This window comes from Mauremys mutica, chromosome 1 (assembly GCF_020497125.1).
Source record: "Mauremys mutica isolate MM-2020 ecotype Southern chromosome 1, ASM2049712v1, whole genome shotgun sequence".
Classification (NCBI taxonomy): Eukaryota; Metazoa; Chordata; order Testudines; family Geoemydidae; genus Mauremys; species Mauremys mutica.
Window position 1 is genome coordinate 359,326,895 of NC_059072.1, and position 16,966 is coordinate 359,343,860.

Genomic DNA, 16,966 nt, shown 5'->3' on the forward strand with positions numbered 1-16,966 from the left:
TGGATCAGTTCATCACCTGGCTCCATGGGAGATATGGGAGACAAAAACACAAGGAATGTCAACAGCCACTTATTCCTTCCTGGATCCTATTCCCCTGAGGCCTCTCCCTCTTCCCCATCTCCTCCCCGAATCCCTACCTCTACTACTCCCCTTTACCCAAGGCTCCATCCCTTCTCCAGGTGGGAAGCCCAACCCTGACCCCAGGAAGCAGGGCAGTGGGGGGTTCCTGATTAAGGAATGAGGATGGGGCCAGAGAGTAGGAAAGCCTGTGATTTGGAGAAGACTGAATAAATGTGGTCACACAAAGATGGATTTTGTTTTAAGTATCGAAGGCTAAGAGTAAGTCTTTGCAAGGACCTTACAGGGAAGGCAAGGGTCTCTCTGAGCCTCTGCACAGGTCAATAATTGCCCTACCCTGCCTCACAGTTATGATGGGAGGATAAATACATTCAAGGTGCTCAAATACTCTTAGACCCTAAGATCAGGGCTATGTCTGAGTTCCACAGAACAACGCCTCTGACCTTAACCTATAAAAGGCTTCTTATCACAGGCTTCTGTGACAGCTGCTTCTGGGAAGCCCCATGACTCTGGCCACTTGGCGTCTGTGGCTAATGTGGGGGCGCTCAGGGGTGACAGTGCGGGATAGGTTGTGGATTTCTGAGGGAGTGTTGGAGCATCATGGGATCACTGGAAGTTTCAGTTCAGCCACTGGACCAGTGTTTGCAAGACGTTGAGGCTGAATGAGTCTAACTGCCAAACTATGGATCAACGGCCATGGGGGCCTCATCTTAGATGTCTGGATGGGAGAAATCAGTCTGAGGGCAAAGGTCAGCTCCACACCTTGGCCCCGCAACACAGACATGGCTGAGCACTATGATGGCTGGGCCCAGGCTCACACAGGTTTCAGCACAGGCTGCTTCCACAAGAAAGGGGCAAACGGATGGGAAGATGCTCTGAGAAACACAGGAAAATTAGGCTGGATTCACAGAGCTCCTTGGCTTCTGTCATAAACAGTTAGTTAAGGGTTAAGGTCTCTTTTACCTGTACTGGGTTAACAAGCAGTACCTGATGACCACCTGACCAGAGGACCAGTCAGGGACAAGATATTTTCAAATCTCTGTGAAGGGAAGTTTTTTTTTCTGTGTTCTTTGTTTTGAGTTGAGTCTCTCTTGGGAGTTAAGGGAGTCCAGACATCTTAATCAAGTCCTCCCAGGTTTCTGCAGTATTGTTCTTCTATTCAGTCTAGTGAGTATTAGAAAGGCGAACTAGTGTTTTTTTACTTTTATTTCTGTATTGGCAATTGTGTGTTTTGCTGTAGGAATCTCTTTATTTCTATTGCTGTACTTTGCTTTTACTGAGAAAGAAAGGGGGAGGGGGAGTTCTCTCCAGGTTTATAATTTAGACTCTGTGTATTGTTCCATCCTGGTATTACAGAGATAGTGTACTTCCTTTTTGTTCTTTTAATAAATTATTTTCTTTTCTTTGGACTTGGTTAATTCCTTCTCGTGTGGAGATTCAAGGGAAGGGGAGGGGGTAAGAGTGAGTTCCTCCTGAGGTTGATTCACAGGGTTGAATCGGTGTGTATCGCTCCAGAGTGGCTAGGAGAGAGGGAGGGGGGAAGTGGGCTGCTTCCCTTTGTGCTGAGATTCAAGGTGGTTGGATCTGTGTTCCCCAGGGAAAGTTCAGGGGAACAGGGAGTGTGCTAGACACTTAAAAACCTAGCTGGTGGCAGCGTAGTAGATCTAAACTAGGATTTTAGTTTAGAGGAGTCCATGCAGGTCCCCATCTTGGAACCCAACAGCTCCAAGTGGGGGAGAAGACCTATGACAGCTTCCCAAAAGAATGTAAATTGGGCTAGTTCTGTTCCTGTATCTCCAGAGCAAAACCTGTCCAACTTAGCTTGTAGTGAGACGTGAGATAGATGAGTGTAGACGTGTAACAGCTGCTTGGTATTTAAAAATATTTTCTCTAATGCGTTGTGCTGTTTGCTAATGAACTTCGTTTTAAGGAGGTCTGGTCACAAGCACTCAAATGGGAGAGACTGAGGTGTACTGTCAGACTTGCTTGGTGATAAGCATTTAGCATAGATGGGATGTTGTTCCTAGCTCAAAGCATGGGACAATTGTGAGATTTCCCCCAAGACAAGAAAGGACCTTGTTTAGAGGGTAGAGAGACCATATATCCCAGTTTTATTGTGACAATCCCAATTCTTCTTGTCCAACATCTATCCTTGTTGACAGGTAGCAGCCGTGTTAGTCTGTATCCGCAAAAAGAACAGGAGTACTTGTGGCACCTTAGAGATTAACAAATTTATGTCAGCATAAGCTTTCATGGGCTACTGCTCACTTCTTTGGATGCATAGAATGGAACACACAGACAGGAGATATTTATTCATACAGAGAACATGAAAAGGTGGAAGTATGCATACCAACTGGAAAAGGCGAATCAATTGAGATGAGCTATCATCAGCAGGAGAAAAAAAACCTTTGAAGTGATAATTAAGATGACCCATAGAAGGTGTGAGGAGAACTTAACATAGGAAAATAGATTCAATTAGTGTAATGACCCAACCATTCCCAGTCTCTGTTTAAACCTAAGTTAATTGTATCTAATTTGCATATTAATTCAAGTTCAGCAGTCTCTCTTTGGAGTCTAGTTTTGAAGGTTTTTGTGTTGCAAAATTGCCACCTTCAAGTCTGTCACTGAGTGGTTAGAGAGGTTGAAATGTTTTCCCACTGGTTTTTGAATGTTATGATTCCTGATGTCAGATTGGTGTCCATTTATTCTTTTGCACAGAGACTGTCCGGTTTGGCCAATGTACATGGCAGAGGGGCATTGCTGGCACATGATGGCATATATCACGTTGGTAGATGTGCAGGTGAACGTGCCCCTGATGGTGTGGCTGATGTGATTAGGTCCTATGATGGTGTCACTTGAATAGATATGTGGACAGAGCTGGCATCGGGCTTTGTTGCAAAGATAGGTTCCTGGGTTAGTGTTTATGTTGTATGGTGTGCGGTTGCTGGTGAGTATTTGCTTCAAATTGGGGGTGTGTCTGTAAGCGAGGACTGGCCTGTCTCCCAAGATCTGTGAGAGTGAGGGACTGTCTATCAACATTCAGAGGAGCAACTTGTTCAAGTTGCAGCCAAGATAATGATTTAAGGCCAGAAAGAGCCATTACATAATCTAGTACAGAGGTTCTCATTCTGGGCAGGTTCCCTCTCGGGGCGAGAAATGTATTCATGGACGTGTGTGAGAAGCTTTAGGGAAAAAACTTTGCTGTTCACATTTTCCCCACAGCAACGAATAATTAGCAAATCTGGTTGCATCAGACAGATCCAGTCATCAGATGGTGCTGTGGATTTGACTCTAGGTGGCACTGTGCATTTTCATGGATTTCTGTTAAGCTTGAGCAGCATTATACAAAGTTTTTGCCATCGGTATATGGCTCCATTTGCTACGGCGCGGTGTGCACATTTCATTGTAAGCACGGCTCACAAATGCATTTCTGCTTTTGCTCTTATTCCAATGGATCGTTGGCTCATTCATGCAACAGAAAAAAATCTAACTCCACTGAATGAAGTGAATCATCACCATGGCATAGATCAGTATATGCATTTGTATGGCAGGGCGGGGAATGGGGACATAAACTCTGATAGACACAAAGAGGACAGGGCGCGATCAAATAAGTTTGAGAATCATTGATCTAGTCTGACCTCCTGTATATCACAGGCTGCAGAAATACATCCATTTACCCTCATATTGCAATTTTTCCACTGGTTAAGCACCCTTGCTGTTAAAAATGTGTGCTTCATTTCCAAATTTAATTTGTCTGGCTTCAATTTCCAGCCAAAGATTCTTGTTATACCTTTCCCAGATAGATTAAAGAGCCCATCAGTAGCTGATATTTTGTTCCTGTGAACGTGCTTGTCCACTGTCATCTAGTCAGCTCTCAGTCTTCCCCACTTCTACCCACTACACCTCTGTTTGTAGAGCCAAGGGTAAGCTGTAAATGACAGAGGAGGAGAAAGACCTGTGTGTATTAGTCAGTCTCATCATGGCTGTGAGCCACTGATGTGATGCTGCTGTGAACAAGGCAGATGAGATCCTAAAATGTCTCAGGAGAGATAGGGAAGTTGTTAATATCCTTATAACAGGCACTGGTGAGACCTCCTCTGGTAAACTGTGTAAAATTCTGGTCACGCGTATTCCAGAAAGAAGAACTGAGGCTGGAACAGGTTTCAGAGTAGGGCTGCTAGTATGTTCAGGGCAATGGAGGGCCTGGCTGACAGGGAGGCTGAAAGAGCTTGGCTAGTTTATCCTAATACAAGGCAGTCTGAGTGGGGTCAGATTGCTGTCTGAATACATCATGGGGAGGGTAAACACCAGGGAAGGAGATGAGGTCCTGAAGCTGAAGGACAGTGTTGGCAAAAGAACAAACAGGGAGAAACTGTCCAGTAGTAAACTAAGATTGGAAAGGAGAAGGAGGTTTCTGACCATCCAAGGAGGGAGGTTCTTGAACAGCCTCCCAACAGGAGCAGTGCGGGGTGGGGCAAAAAATCCAGCTCATTTTAAATTGGAGCATACACAGGCTTACATACCGGATGATATCCCGTGGTCACAGTCGCCTGCCATAGCAGGGGACTGGGCTCATTGACCAACGATGTTCCTTCCAGGCCTATGTGCCTGTAAGCAGTCTGAATGAGTTCTCCCCTGACATCTGGTAGTGAGCTGTGGAAAAGGACTTCAGGGGCTGATCTCATTTGCATGGGCACACCCACCCTGCCTAGGTGCTCAGCATGATGGGATTGCTGGCCTAAATGGTCACTTTGGCTGCTGCGAGATCCCCAATCTCTTTTGTTATTGGGGCAGGGATAATAAACGATCATCATACTGGTTGTGTGAATGAAGGACAACAGAACTGTACTTATCAAGTATCAGAGGGGTAGCCGTGTTAGTCTGGATCTGTAAAAGCAGCAAAGAATCCTGTGGCACCTTATAGACTAACAGACGTTTTGCAGCATGAGCTTTCGTGGGTGAATACCCACTTCATCGGATGCAACTGTACTTGGCATTTTCTAATTGAGGGACTCACCCTCAACTGAACAGCACTCACTAGACAGGGGACATGGATTCCAAAGACCAGTGAATTACACTCCACTGTATAATAAAAGAGCTAATTTAGAGTCAGTTGAAAGTCTTGTTATATGCTGTAGAGTAGCAATCACTGACACTTAGGTCTAAGTACTAGTCCTGCTTTGGGACAGTATCTCTGATGCAAGAGACTTCCCTACTAACAGCTGAAATACTAAGAGCTGTGATAAGTGGGGGCCCTGAAGATATCTTGGTGTGGCCACCAGGATGGCTGGATGAGAGGTGTGGCCAGCAGGTGGAGAGACATGGCAATCAGGTGTTGGTGCAGTGACCGAGGGCCCGGGCAACGGAGTGTGTAAGGTGTCTCCTTATTCCCCCACCTCTTCCGCCCAGGCTAGGAGGTGAACTCTGAGGATGCACCTCTGAACTGTAGGTTTGCATGATCCAACAACAGCAGCTGTGAGTGAGGTGCAGGGAAAGGACGGGCACATTAATGGGACTTCTGGGTTGCTGGACTTCTTTGCTCATGATTTAAGTTTATGCATCCGGTTTGTGGTATTTCCCCAAAGTAATGCCACATTGTTTCCCTCCTTCATTAAAAGTTTTTTTGCTACACTCAGACTCTGTGCTTGCGAGAGGGGAAGTATTGCCTCTTAGAGGTGCCTGGGGATGGTGTGTAATTGTCCCAGGTCACTGGGTGGGGGCTCAAGCTGGTTTTTCATTGTGTTATTGTAAAGGAACCCCTAGATACAGAACCTGGCCCTTTTTGCTGCCAGTTCTGATGGGCAGAAGGGTTACATGCCTATGGGTCACATTTCCCATTTTGTGTCTCGCTGGGAGCTCATGTGGAGTTGCTTGTCCACTATGACCCTGTTCTGGGCCCTGGCTGATGGATTTGTCCCTCAAAAGATTCAGGAGAAAGCATGAGCCAGACTTATCTGAGAAAGGAATTATTCTTGGGCTCCTGTTTAGTGATGTCACAGGAGTTTAATCCCCTGAGTTTCTGGTAATCTCAGCGTGCTGAGCCCCCAGATGCTCCCTCCCCAGCCACTAACCCCCAAGAGGAAGGATGGTTTAGGGGTTAAAGTGCTGTCCTGGGACTCAGAAGAACTGGCTTCAGGTCCAGGTGTTTCCACAGACTTCTTCTGTGACCTTGGCCAAGTCACTTAGTCCCTCTGTGCCTCAGCTACGTGTGGCTTAATGCAGCTCAATGTGAACATGTACATCTAGGAAGAAGGGACGTAGGCCATCCTTACTGGGTGGGGGACCAATCCTGGGAAGCAGTGACTGAAAGAGACTTGGGGGTGATACTAGATAATCAGCTGAACGTGAACTTCCAGTGCAACACTGTGGCCGATAAAGCTAGTGCAATACAGCTTGTACAACAAGGGGAATCTCAAATAGGACCAGAAAGTTTATTTTACCTCTGTGCTTGACACTGGTGCGAGCACTGCAGGAATCCTGGGTCCAGTTCTGGTGTCTACAGTTCAAGAAGGATGTTGATAAATTTGAGAGGACTCAGAGAAGAGCCACAAGAATGATGAAAAGATTAGAAAACCTGCCTCACAGTGATAGAATCATGGATCTCAATCTGCAAAAAGAACAGGAGTACTTGTGGCACCTTAAAGACTAACAAATTTATTTTAGCATGAGCTTTCGTGAGCTATAGCTCACTTCTTCGGATGTGAGCTATAGCTCACTTCTTCAATCTATTTAGCTTAACCAAGAGAAGGTGAAGGGGTGACTTGATCACAGTCTGTAAGTACCTGCGTGAGGAACAAACATTTAACAATGGGCCCTTCAATCTGGGGAAGAAAGTTATAACCTGATCCAATGACTGGAAGCTGAACCTAGACTTATTCAGACTAGAACTAAGGTGTAATTTTTTTCAACAATGAGGGTAATTAATCATTGGACGAATTTGCCAAGGGCCGTGGTAGATTCTCCATCATTGACAATTGTTAATTCAAGGCAGGAAGTTGTTCTAACAGCTCTGCTCCAGGAGTTACCTTTGGGCAGGTCTCTGGCCTGTGTTGTACAGGGGGTCAGACTAGGTGATCACAGTGGTGCCTTCTGGCCTTGGGATCTGCCCAGTGGGGTTAGTAGCACGACCCTACCGCATGGCGTGTTGTACTGATAAATATGTTACAGACTGAGAGGTGTTTGGATGCTACAGTAACTGGAGGAAGAGCTAAATACCGTAGGGAGATTTCAGCTCTGGGTGCCTCATCACAGCAATTTGAGGCACTGAGTGAAAAACGTGAACTCCTCTTGGATTTCTGGGCTCCTCCTGCAGCTTGGCAGTAAGAGGGAGAATCAGGATGTGCTTTCAGAGAGTGAAGGACCTGGAGAGCATTGTCTGGGTCAAACAGAGCCCTGCTGGGCTGCCCCTCGGTCTGATCCTGACCCCACCCTCTGCATGAGCACTGAGAGCTGCTCTAGCACTGGAGATAGACCTCACACCCTGCATCCAAGTTTCAGCATAACCAAGTTTGGGGGTAGCTGGATCTGGCAGAAAGGGTTGTTTGGAACCAATAGAGAGCTAGCAGCAGGCATTTGGAGCTGGGCTTGGGTCGCACCTCTTTCTATTAAGAAAGTTTAAGGCCTTGCGTACACGGCATGTGCATGTCTCATGCCTGAGTAAGGGAAAGAGACCCTCTGACCTATGACTGAGGTACCCATGTTTCTGCAATACCATCACTGCTATGTCCGGATGTCTGTAGCATAACCATTTTCCTTACAACTGGGGGCTATGTAGCGCCGTGCAGAGGGAAAATGGTCTCTGCCACTGATGGACTGTGTGACCACAAATGTCCACTAACCCTTCATTTGTGGGTGCTTCCCTTGAGATACGTCCAGCAGCACCCCCTTTGGGATTTTATTGGGAGTCTCACATTATTTCCTGTCTTTCTTAAAGCCTCAACTTCTGGGATCAAGACACTGCGCTGGAATCTCAGCTTTCAGTTTTCCCAAGAAAGATTATTTTATAAAAGTGTGCTGCAGAAAAGCTAGAAAACCAGAAGCAGGTGCACCCAATGGCTCAGATGCCAAAGGCAAATGAAAATGACCTCCACATTGGTATATTTTAAAATCTCATTATTTTTAAAGTAACTCATGACTTTTGCGGGGGGGGGGGGGCGTGAATCATAAATTTTGAATGGGGCTTGGCAGTACTGGATACTTACTTCAAGAGATCTGAAGAGCAAGTAGCAAAAGACACAAAAATTAAGAGCAATTTTTTAAAAAGTACATCAGAAGCAGGAAGGCTGCCAAACAATGAGTGGTGTCACTGGACGATTGAGGTGCTAAAGGTGCACTCAAGGAAGATGAGGCTGTTGCAGAGAGGCTATATGAATTCTTTGCATTGCTCTTCACTGTAGAGGAAGAGAAAGATTCCCACACCTGAGCCATTCTATTTAGGTGATAAATCTGAGGAAATGTCCAACACTGAGGAGTTTTTGGAACAAACATACATTTAACAGTAATAAGTCACCAGGACCAGATGGGATTCACCCAAGAGTTCTCAAGGAACTCAAATACCAAATTGCAGAACTACTAACTGTGGTATGTAACCGATCACTTGAACGAGATGACTGGCAGATAGATAATGTGATGCTGATATTTAAACAAGGCTCCAGTGGCAAGCAATTCAGTCCAGTAAGTCTATCTTCAGTAGTAGGCAAATTCACTGATATTAAAGTAAGGAACAGACACATAGCTGAATACACTTTGTTGGGGAAGAAGCAATACAACTTTTCAAAGGGAAATCATGCCTCGCCAATCTATTGAAATCCTTTGAGCCGGTCAAAGGTGATCCAGGCCATAGAGTGTACTTGGACTTTCAGAAAGTCTTTGACAAGGTCCCTCACCCAAGGCTCTTAAGAAAACTAAGCAGTCATGGGAGAAGAAGAAAGGTCCTTTCTCGGATCAGTAACTGGTTAAAAGACAGAAAACAAAGGTAGCAGTAAAGGGCGAGTTTTCAGAAAAGAGCTAAATAATAGTGTCCTCAGGTCTGTACTGGGATCAGTGCTGTTCACAGTCATAAATTGCCTGGAGCGAGGGGTAAGCAGTGAGGTGGCAAAATTTGCAGACGAGACACAATTATTCAATATATTTCAGTCCAAAGCAGATTATGAAGAGCGACAAAGGGATCTCACAAATCTGGGTGACTGGGCAACAACATGGTAGATGAAATTTAATGTTGATGAATGCCAAGTAATGCATGTTGGAAAACATAGTCCCAGCTATACATTCAAAATGATGGGATCTAAACTGGCTGTTACCACTCGAGAGAGATCTTGGAGTCACTGTGGATAATTGTCTGAAAACACCCACTCAATGTATGGAAGCAGTAAGCAAAAAGAAAACAGAATATTAGGAACCATTAGGAAATGGACAGATAATGTGGCAAATGGCCAGTGTTACTGTGGTGGGTCCCACGCTTTCCCTTGGTGAGATGGGTCAGGGTGCTGCTCCTTGCCCCTATTCTTGGGTGTTCTGTGCTCTGCTTGTGCCCCGGTGGGAGAGGGGGGGAGTGGAGAAGGGATCTGGTTCTGAGCCCCCACCCCTCTCAACTTCTGCAGGTTTCTTACCCTCTTCCACCCCTTATGTAGGGTTAACCTCATCCCTTGACGCTAGTCTCAATTCCTCCAGTTCTCTGGCCTTTCAAATCCCAGTGCGCACACACCTCCAAGCTCCAGTCCTCTCTCCTTCCTCACTCCACCCTCTCTGCCTCAAGCAGGGGATTTTTATTAGGTTCCTGACAGGGCCTTAATTGACTACAGGTGCTTCAATTAGCCTGTAGTAGCCTTCCCTAGTTTACAGGGAACCACGTTTTAACTAGCCTAGGGCTTATATATCTCCCCTCGATGACTCTTCTGTTGCTCTGAGGCCCTGCTGTATCACAGTAATAAGACATATAAATTCATGGTACACCCACACCTCTAATACTTCGTGCAGTTTTGGTTGCCCCATCTCAAAAAAAGATATAATAGAACTGGAAAAAGTACAGAGAAGGGCGACAAAAATCTTTAGGGGTGTGGAACAGCTTCCGGATGAGGAGAGATTTAAAAAGACTGGGAATTTTCTGCTTGGAAAAGAGATGACTAAGGGGAAATATGATAGAGTCTATAAAATTATGACTGGTGTGGAGAAAGTAAATAGGGAAGTGTTATTTACCCCCTCCAGATAACACAGCAACCAGGAGTCAGCCATGAAGTTAATGAGAATTCACACAACACACAGTCAGCCTGTGGAACTCATTGCCAGGGGATGTTGTGAAGGCCGAAAGTATAACTGGGTCCAAAGAAGAACTAGTTATGTTCCTGGAGGACAGGTCCATCAATGGCAATAAACCAAGATGGGCAGGGATGCAGCCCATGCTCTGGGTGTCTGTAAGCATCCGACTGCCAGAAGATGGAAGCAGACAAGGGAGGATGGATCGCTCAATAATTCCATTGCTTTCTTCATTCACTCTGAAGGATCTGCAGCGCCCACGGTCAGAACACGGGACTCTGGGCTAAATAAACCATTGAACTGAATCCATATGGTCAGTCTTAAGTTCTTAAATTGTTTCTCTGTTGAATGGGCTGCTGCAGACAAGCCATTTCCAGGGGCACCCTCTGTTATAGGGCTGCTGTAGCCACCCTAGCAGACGTCCATGGTAGGGTGACCATACAGCTACTTTTGGCCAGGACAGTCCTTTTTTTTAGCCCTCGCTCATTTGCCCTGACATTTTTTTGTCCAAAGGAGGCATTTGTCCCATTTGCTCTTGCTGACTTGATCAGTTGGCAACAGCCAGCGAGACTAATGCCCATTTCTGCCACAAAAGCTGGGAAGGGGTGAACAGAGGAACGGTCGGGGGAGGTGAGTGGAGACACCAGCCTCCCTGTATGGGGTGAGGCAGAGCTGGGGAGTGGGGGGGCAGCGTTCCAGCCACAGGTGACAGCCTCCTGAGACCTGAGGGGGCCCCTATAGGATTCCAGTGATGTGCGACAGCCTCGCATAGGGATGGTGGGGGACTCAGTAAAGCAGCTGGGGGCCTCCTGTTTTCTCTTTGGGAAATATGGCCACCCTAAGAGGAGGCTCCATATGGGAGGCTGATGGGGGGCGAGTGCTGCCACCTAGGGGTGTGGTCCTGTCGCACGAGGGACAGAGGCTCATGGTTTGAGTGAGAGCTGGGCTGGAAAAGAGAGAGTCTTTTCCCCCTACAAAAAATGTTGACCCAAATTAAAATGTTTCTTTTCCATCCATTTTTTGGGGTGAGTTTTCATAGAAAATGGACCATTTTTCTCTGTAAGCTCAGCTGCCATGATGCTGCCCAGCTGCAGCTGCCTGGATCCCCAAGAGAAATTGGAGACTTTTCATCTGCCTCATAACATAAATGAAGGTAACACCGACTGAGTCTCTGGCTGCACTCTGGGTATGGAAAGGTCGAAACCTCCTGGCCAGTCTAGGGCTGGATATTGTGCCCATCTGCTACTCTAACCAGCCTTCCCATCTCTGTGCAGCCCCCTCCTCCCTGTACAAGGCCCCTTCAGCAGATCCTGCGGGCAGTGGCTACTGTGACAGGCCCTGGTAGCACATCTCTGATGAGCCTGTGCTAGCAGGGAGCTGGAGAGGGTCCTAGAGCAGTTGTGGAGGCACCGAAATTGTGGGTGCGTGGGCCTAGACACCAGTGGATCATTGAGGTCGGTGTATAACTTTGGGGATCCAGGGATCCTGGCTTCCTTTTCATTCCTCAGGGAGAAGGGAAGGGACCTACCCTCCTGGAACGATTTGAGGGATATAACCATGAAGGGAGCCTTATGGAATCTCCCATCCCTGGCCTGCACCCTGGGTTTGTATTGCAGGAAAGGGGGCTGCCAAGGAGAAATATGGTCCTATATTATTATTATAATAATAATAATTATTTTATTTCAGCAAGATCACAGCTGTGACAGTCTCATCGTTACCAGTCAGCTGTCCTTGAAGTAGCCATGTGACTAATCGGAACCATACGAACAGTGATGACAAGCCCAGAATCCAGGACTAGAGCCTCCAGCAAGGCTGGCGCTGCAGTCCAGTTGCGTAGCATCACTATGCGTCCCCTGTGATTTGGCCTCCTGCAGTTTGCCAATGGCTATGTCGGGGGTTACAGCTGGTGCACTTGAAGCCAGTCAGCTGCCGTTCCCTGATGGCCAAGTAGCCCCCAAGGAAATGTGCAGACATGCTTCATAAAGACAGTTGCCTCCCTGTCTGAACAGATACTGCCTGCTGCCTGTGCAACATCACCGATGACTCCTTGTCCTTTACAGTGACGATCTCTGGTGTCAGCAGCTCCTCCGTTAGCAGGAACTGGGTACGTTGGCAGGTTTCACTATCTTTAAAATGAGAAGAAAAAGGGAAAGGCTGCGTGCGGTTTCCATTCGCAGATGTTCTGTGCAGCAGCAGAAGACTCAGCTGGGCTGTCGGGGTGACACAGTAACAGAGACTGGAGGGCAGGCAGCGCTAGGTAGCTTGAGAACCCCTCCCCTACATCTGCCCATGCTCCACACTGGGTTATTCAAGTTGCACAAAAAACCTGACATTCAAAGTTCTCTGGGCCCGATCCTGCCAGTGGCTGAGCGAGACACCCCATTCTGCCCTGCAGACACCCCTCTGGCTACCTGCATCTCTGCCCCCTCTCAGTTCTCTGAGTGCCAGATGTCAGGCCCCGTACCCTGCCCACTCACAGGGTGGAATCACACGATCCTCCCACCCTCAGACTGCACCCTGGACTTCAGCACACTGCGGGTCAAGGTCCAGTGGTATGCTCAGCTCCATGTCTGTCCCAATGCCATAAGACAGATTTCATGAATACAGGACAGAGACAGTCAGAGAGAGCGAGAGCAATAGACGACTTTCCTGTGTGAAATGCAGTTCCATTTCCATGAATACTCATGCACTTGACTTTGAAATCCACTTCCTGCAAAACCTCATTGTGGCTGAATAACATGTGCTGGGGTTACTATGTACCAGAGAGTGAGAGCTCAGGGAATGAATATTTCATATACTGACCCCAAGGCCTGTTATCACTCCGGATACAGGCTACAGGCTGACAGAACCGAACCTGAGGAGAACCAGTTAGCTATTAACCCAGGGACAGGGGAGCTTAAAGTCTTTTGCTTTTCAAAGTATTAGAGAAGTACTCAAAATACTGATTGCAATGGGTCTGTATTATTAACTCTTTGTTCAGTGAACTGTTGTATGATACTGTTTGCTGGTAACTGACCAGAAGCTGTTGCTCACAATTACATTCAGGGTGCTGCATTCAATCATTCTGCAGTACCCATGCAAGACTTTTCCCAAACATCCTGAGGCAATAGAACCACTGGTCTGTGTTTCAGGAAAGGGGAGTGGTTTAGTGGTTGTATGTTATTTATGCCGATCAACTTTTACATGAGCATGGCCGAAGTAATTTGGATATTAGTGGAAACCTAATATTTGCACTATTCACCCATTTGTGATGCCAACCCCTCTCCCGCCCAGCTGAAGTCACTGTCTGTGTTAGCTTGTAAATTGCTAGATATCTTCAGACCCTTGCATGGGGAGAGGCTGCAGGTCCTGTGAGGATGAAGAGAAGCCTGTAGGATGAGCAAACTCTCTGGATTCAGTCAACGCTGGGCAGGCAAAGCACTTCAGCTTCTTTTGGAGGGATTCTTGGGGGCCAGAGTGTATCTCCGGGAGCAGTTGGTAAGGGAAACTTAATAGAGCCCGGTTCTGATCGAATTTACACATGTAAATCTGGAGTGATGCTATTGAAGTCACTGTTACTGAATTCAGAACCTGGCCCTGAGAATTGATCCCACGTGCTGGAAAGAGACAGTAGCATAATTTGAGCTCTTAGGGGTGTCTGTGTGAGTGTCCTAATTGTAAAATCACAGTGTTCAAGTGGGCTGCAGAACTCCCAGCCACAAGCTATTAATGGGACAAAATCTTAGCAGGATTCAAAGGGGAACCAGAAAATCCAATTACAGTATTTAAAAAAAAACTCTTGGAAGGGCTCTAAACCTTCCTGATTTACACCACAAAATATGTCCAACTAGTGGGTGTCAGGGGGAAACTTTTCCTGGGAGCAGGTTATTCATAGCAGCCTATTGCAGGGCTTCTTCCACCTTCCTCTGAAGCATCAGGAGCTGGCCATTGGATACTGAGCTAAATGGACTGCAGGTCTGATCCAGTCCGGCAGTGCCTATCTTCCTATCGGTGTTGTAAATCCAAGACTATGTTTCTGCTGATTTTCTTTGAGCTCATGGGAGTCTGTAGACTTGTACTGAGAGCAGAAAGATGTCTAGCTATATATAATCTAGTCTCCTGTTCTTTTTCCTTTCAGAAAGGAAAACTCAAAACTCCTGGGACCTGCCCAGGACATTATGTCAGCTGTCAATGACACCAAATTCATATCTGCAGTGTTCCTTCTCACCGGGATACCCGGGCAGGAAGATTTCCATCTCTGGATCTCTATCCCCTTCTGCTTAATGTATTTCATTTCGATAGTAGGAAATTCAGTCATTCTGTTCATTATAAAAACAGATCCAAGCCTCCATGAGCCCATGTACATTTTCCTTTCCATGTTGGCCATCACAGACCTTGGCTTATCATTATCCACCATACCAACGATACTGGGCGTCTACTTGCTTAAATACAGGGAGATCAGCCTCGATGCCTGTTTTGCCCAGCTGTTCTTCATCCACTCATTTCAATTTGCTGAATCCTCCATACTCTTGTTGATGGCCTTTGACCGCTTTGTCGCAATCCGGGACCCACTGAGATATACTTCCACTTTAACCCTGCCAAGAACAGCCATGATGGGACTGGTGTTTGTTATAAGAGGAGTGGCCGTAGTATTCCCATTCCCCTTTCTCCTGAAACGGTTCCGATACTGTCGAGCCAATGTCCTCTCCCATTCCTACTGCCTGCACCAGGAGGTCATGAGGCTGGCTTGTGCGGATATCACAGTCAACAACATCTATGGCTTGTCTGTTACACTCTTAACGGTGGGGTTGGATTCGATGTTCATCTTCCTCTCTTATGTGATGATCCTCAAAACAGTGCTGAGCATCGCGTCCAATGCAGAGTGCCTCACGGCCCTGAACACCTGCGTCTCCCACCTTTGTGCCGTCCTGCTCTTCTACATGCCAGAGATTGGCCTGACTGCGATACACAGATTCGGGAAGAACTCGCCTCCCTTGCTTCAGGTTATCCTGGGATACATCTCCCTGCTGGTCCCACCACTGATGAACCCAATTGTGTACAGCGTGAAAAGCAAACACCTTCGTGCAAGGATAATCAGGACGTTTGTGAAGTGAAGGGTCAGTTCATCACCTGGCTCCAGCTCTAGTGACACCAGAGATGAAAAACAAGGGCCATGGACTCAGCCACCTATTCCATCCTGGATCCTCTTCCTCCGAGTTCCCTCCCCCTGCTTCATCTCTTCTCTCCAAACCCCACCCCCTGCTCCTCCTCTTTACCTGAGGCATCACCCCCTGTCCAGGCTGCAATCCAGGACCAGGCCATAATGAGAGCTGCCTAGTGAGTCAGAGTCACTGTGAGGAGCCCAAACCCTCCACTTTTTACCACCCCCCAGATGTAGAACCCAGGGAAGCTGGAGAGTCCGAGAATCCCCACAGCAGCCTGGGGTCCCAGGGCCGCTTTTACCATGGCTTGGCCCTGGCCTGGCTGGGGGGTGGAGCCTGGGGGGAAGTGGAGGAGCAGGGGGGTGGACTTCAGGGGAAACATAAGAGCAGGGGATGCGGTAAATCTTAACAAGGAGGATGTTGGGGGGTTCCTGATAAAGGAGGAGGATGGGGCTTGAGGGAAAGAGAACCTGTGTTTTGGAGAAGACTGAACGAATGTGACCCCACAAAGGAGGTTCTTAAGTATTCCAGGATGAGTGTAAGTCCTTGCTATGATGGAAGGGCAGGGCGTGTGCAGGGCTACCTCAGTCCACCAGGGGGCACTCTGGGGTGGCAATGACCCGCAGGGATGTGGCCAGAGTGGGCTGTGCTCTTGGAAGTCGTTACCATCAGGCAGTGGTCAGCCCAGCCCCCAGGCTGCTGTAAATTCCACCAATGCAGGGGGAGAGCAGGCCAGAGACTCAAACCCCTGTAACTGGCTCCTTGCCATCCCCACTCTCTGCAGCGCTGGGGGGAGCACTACGGTGACTGGGCCCAGACTCACACAGGTTTCACAAAGGCTGCTTCCACAAGAAAGGGGCAAACAGATGGGAAGATGCTCTCAGAGACACAGGGAAACTAGGCTGGGTCCCAGGAGCTCTTTGGCTTCCCAAAAGAATGTATGTTGGGCCAGTTCTGTTCCTCTATCTCCAGAGCGAAGGCTGTCTAGCTTAGCTTGTAGTGATACATGAGATAGATGAGTGTAGACGTGTGGCAGCTGCCTGGTATTTTATAACCATTTTCTCCAATGCTTTGTGCTCTTTGCTAATAAACCTACTAGTTTTAAAGAGACTTTTTTAAAGGAGGCTGGGAATGACTGTGTAGCCCTGGTCACAAGCACCCGAAGGGAAGAGACTGAGGTGTCCTGTCAGAGCTGCTTGGTGATGAGCTTTTAGCACAAAGGGGAGGGTTGTTCCCAGTTCAAAGAGTGGGACAATTTTGAGACTCCCCCCACTCAAGACAGGAAAGGACCTGGTTTAGAGGGGAAAGAAGAACATATATCTCGGTTTTACTGTGACAGTCCCGATTCTTCTGGGCTAGCGTCTATCCTGTCAGCATTAAACGTAGCAACTTGTTCATGTCACATCTAAGATAATGCCCCAGTCAAGGCAATGATTCATAGAGTCATCGAATTTAAGGTCAGAAGGACCCATTAGATCATCTAGTCCAGAGGTTCT

General features: G+C 47.3%; 1 protein-coding gene across 1 annotated transcript; it reads left to right on the forward strand.

The window, feature by feature from the left end:
* Nucleotides 1-14,486: 14,486 nt before the first annotated feature.
* LOC123374257 (olfactory receptor 51G2-like) lies at nt 14,487-15,422 on the forward strand. Its single transcript, XM_045024023.1, has one exon. It carries the CDS (start codon nt 14,487-14,489, stop codon nt 15,420-15,422), a length of 936 nt encoding a protein of 311 aa, XP_044879958.1.
* The last annotated feature ends 1,544 nt before the right edge of the window (nt 15,423-16,966 follow it).

Coding starts and splice junctions, on each gene's coding strand:
- LOC123374257 (XM_045024023.1), top strand. CDS start 14,487: ATGTCAGCTGTCAATGACACCAAATTCATATCTGCAGTGTTCCTTCTC.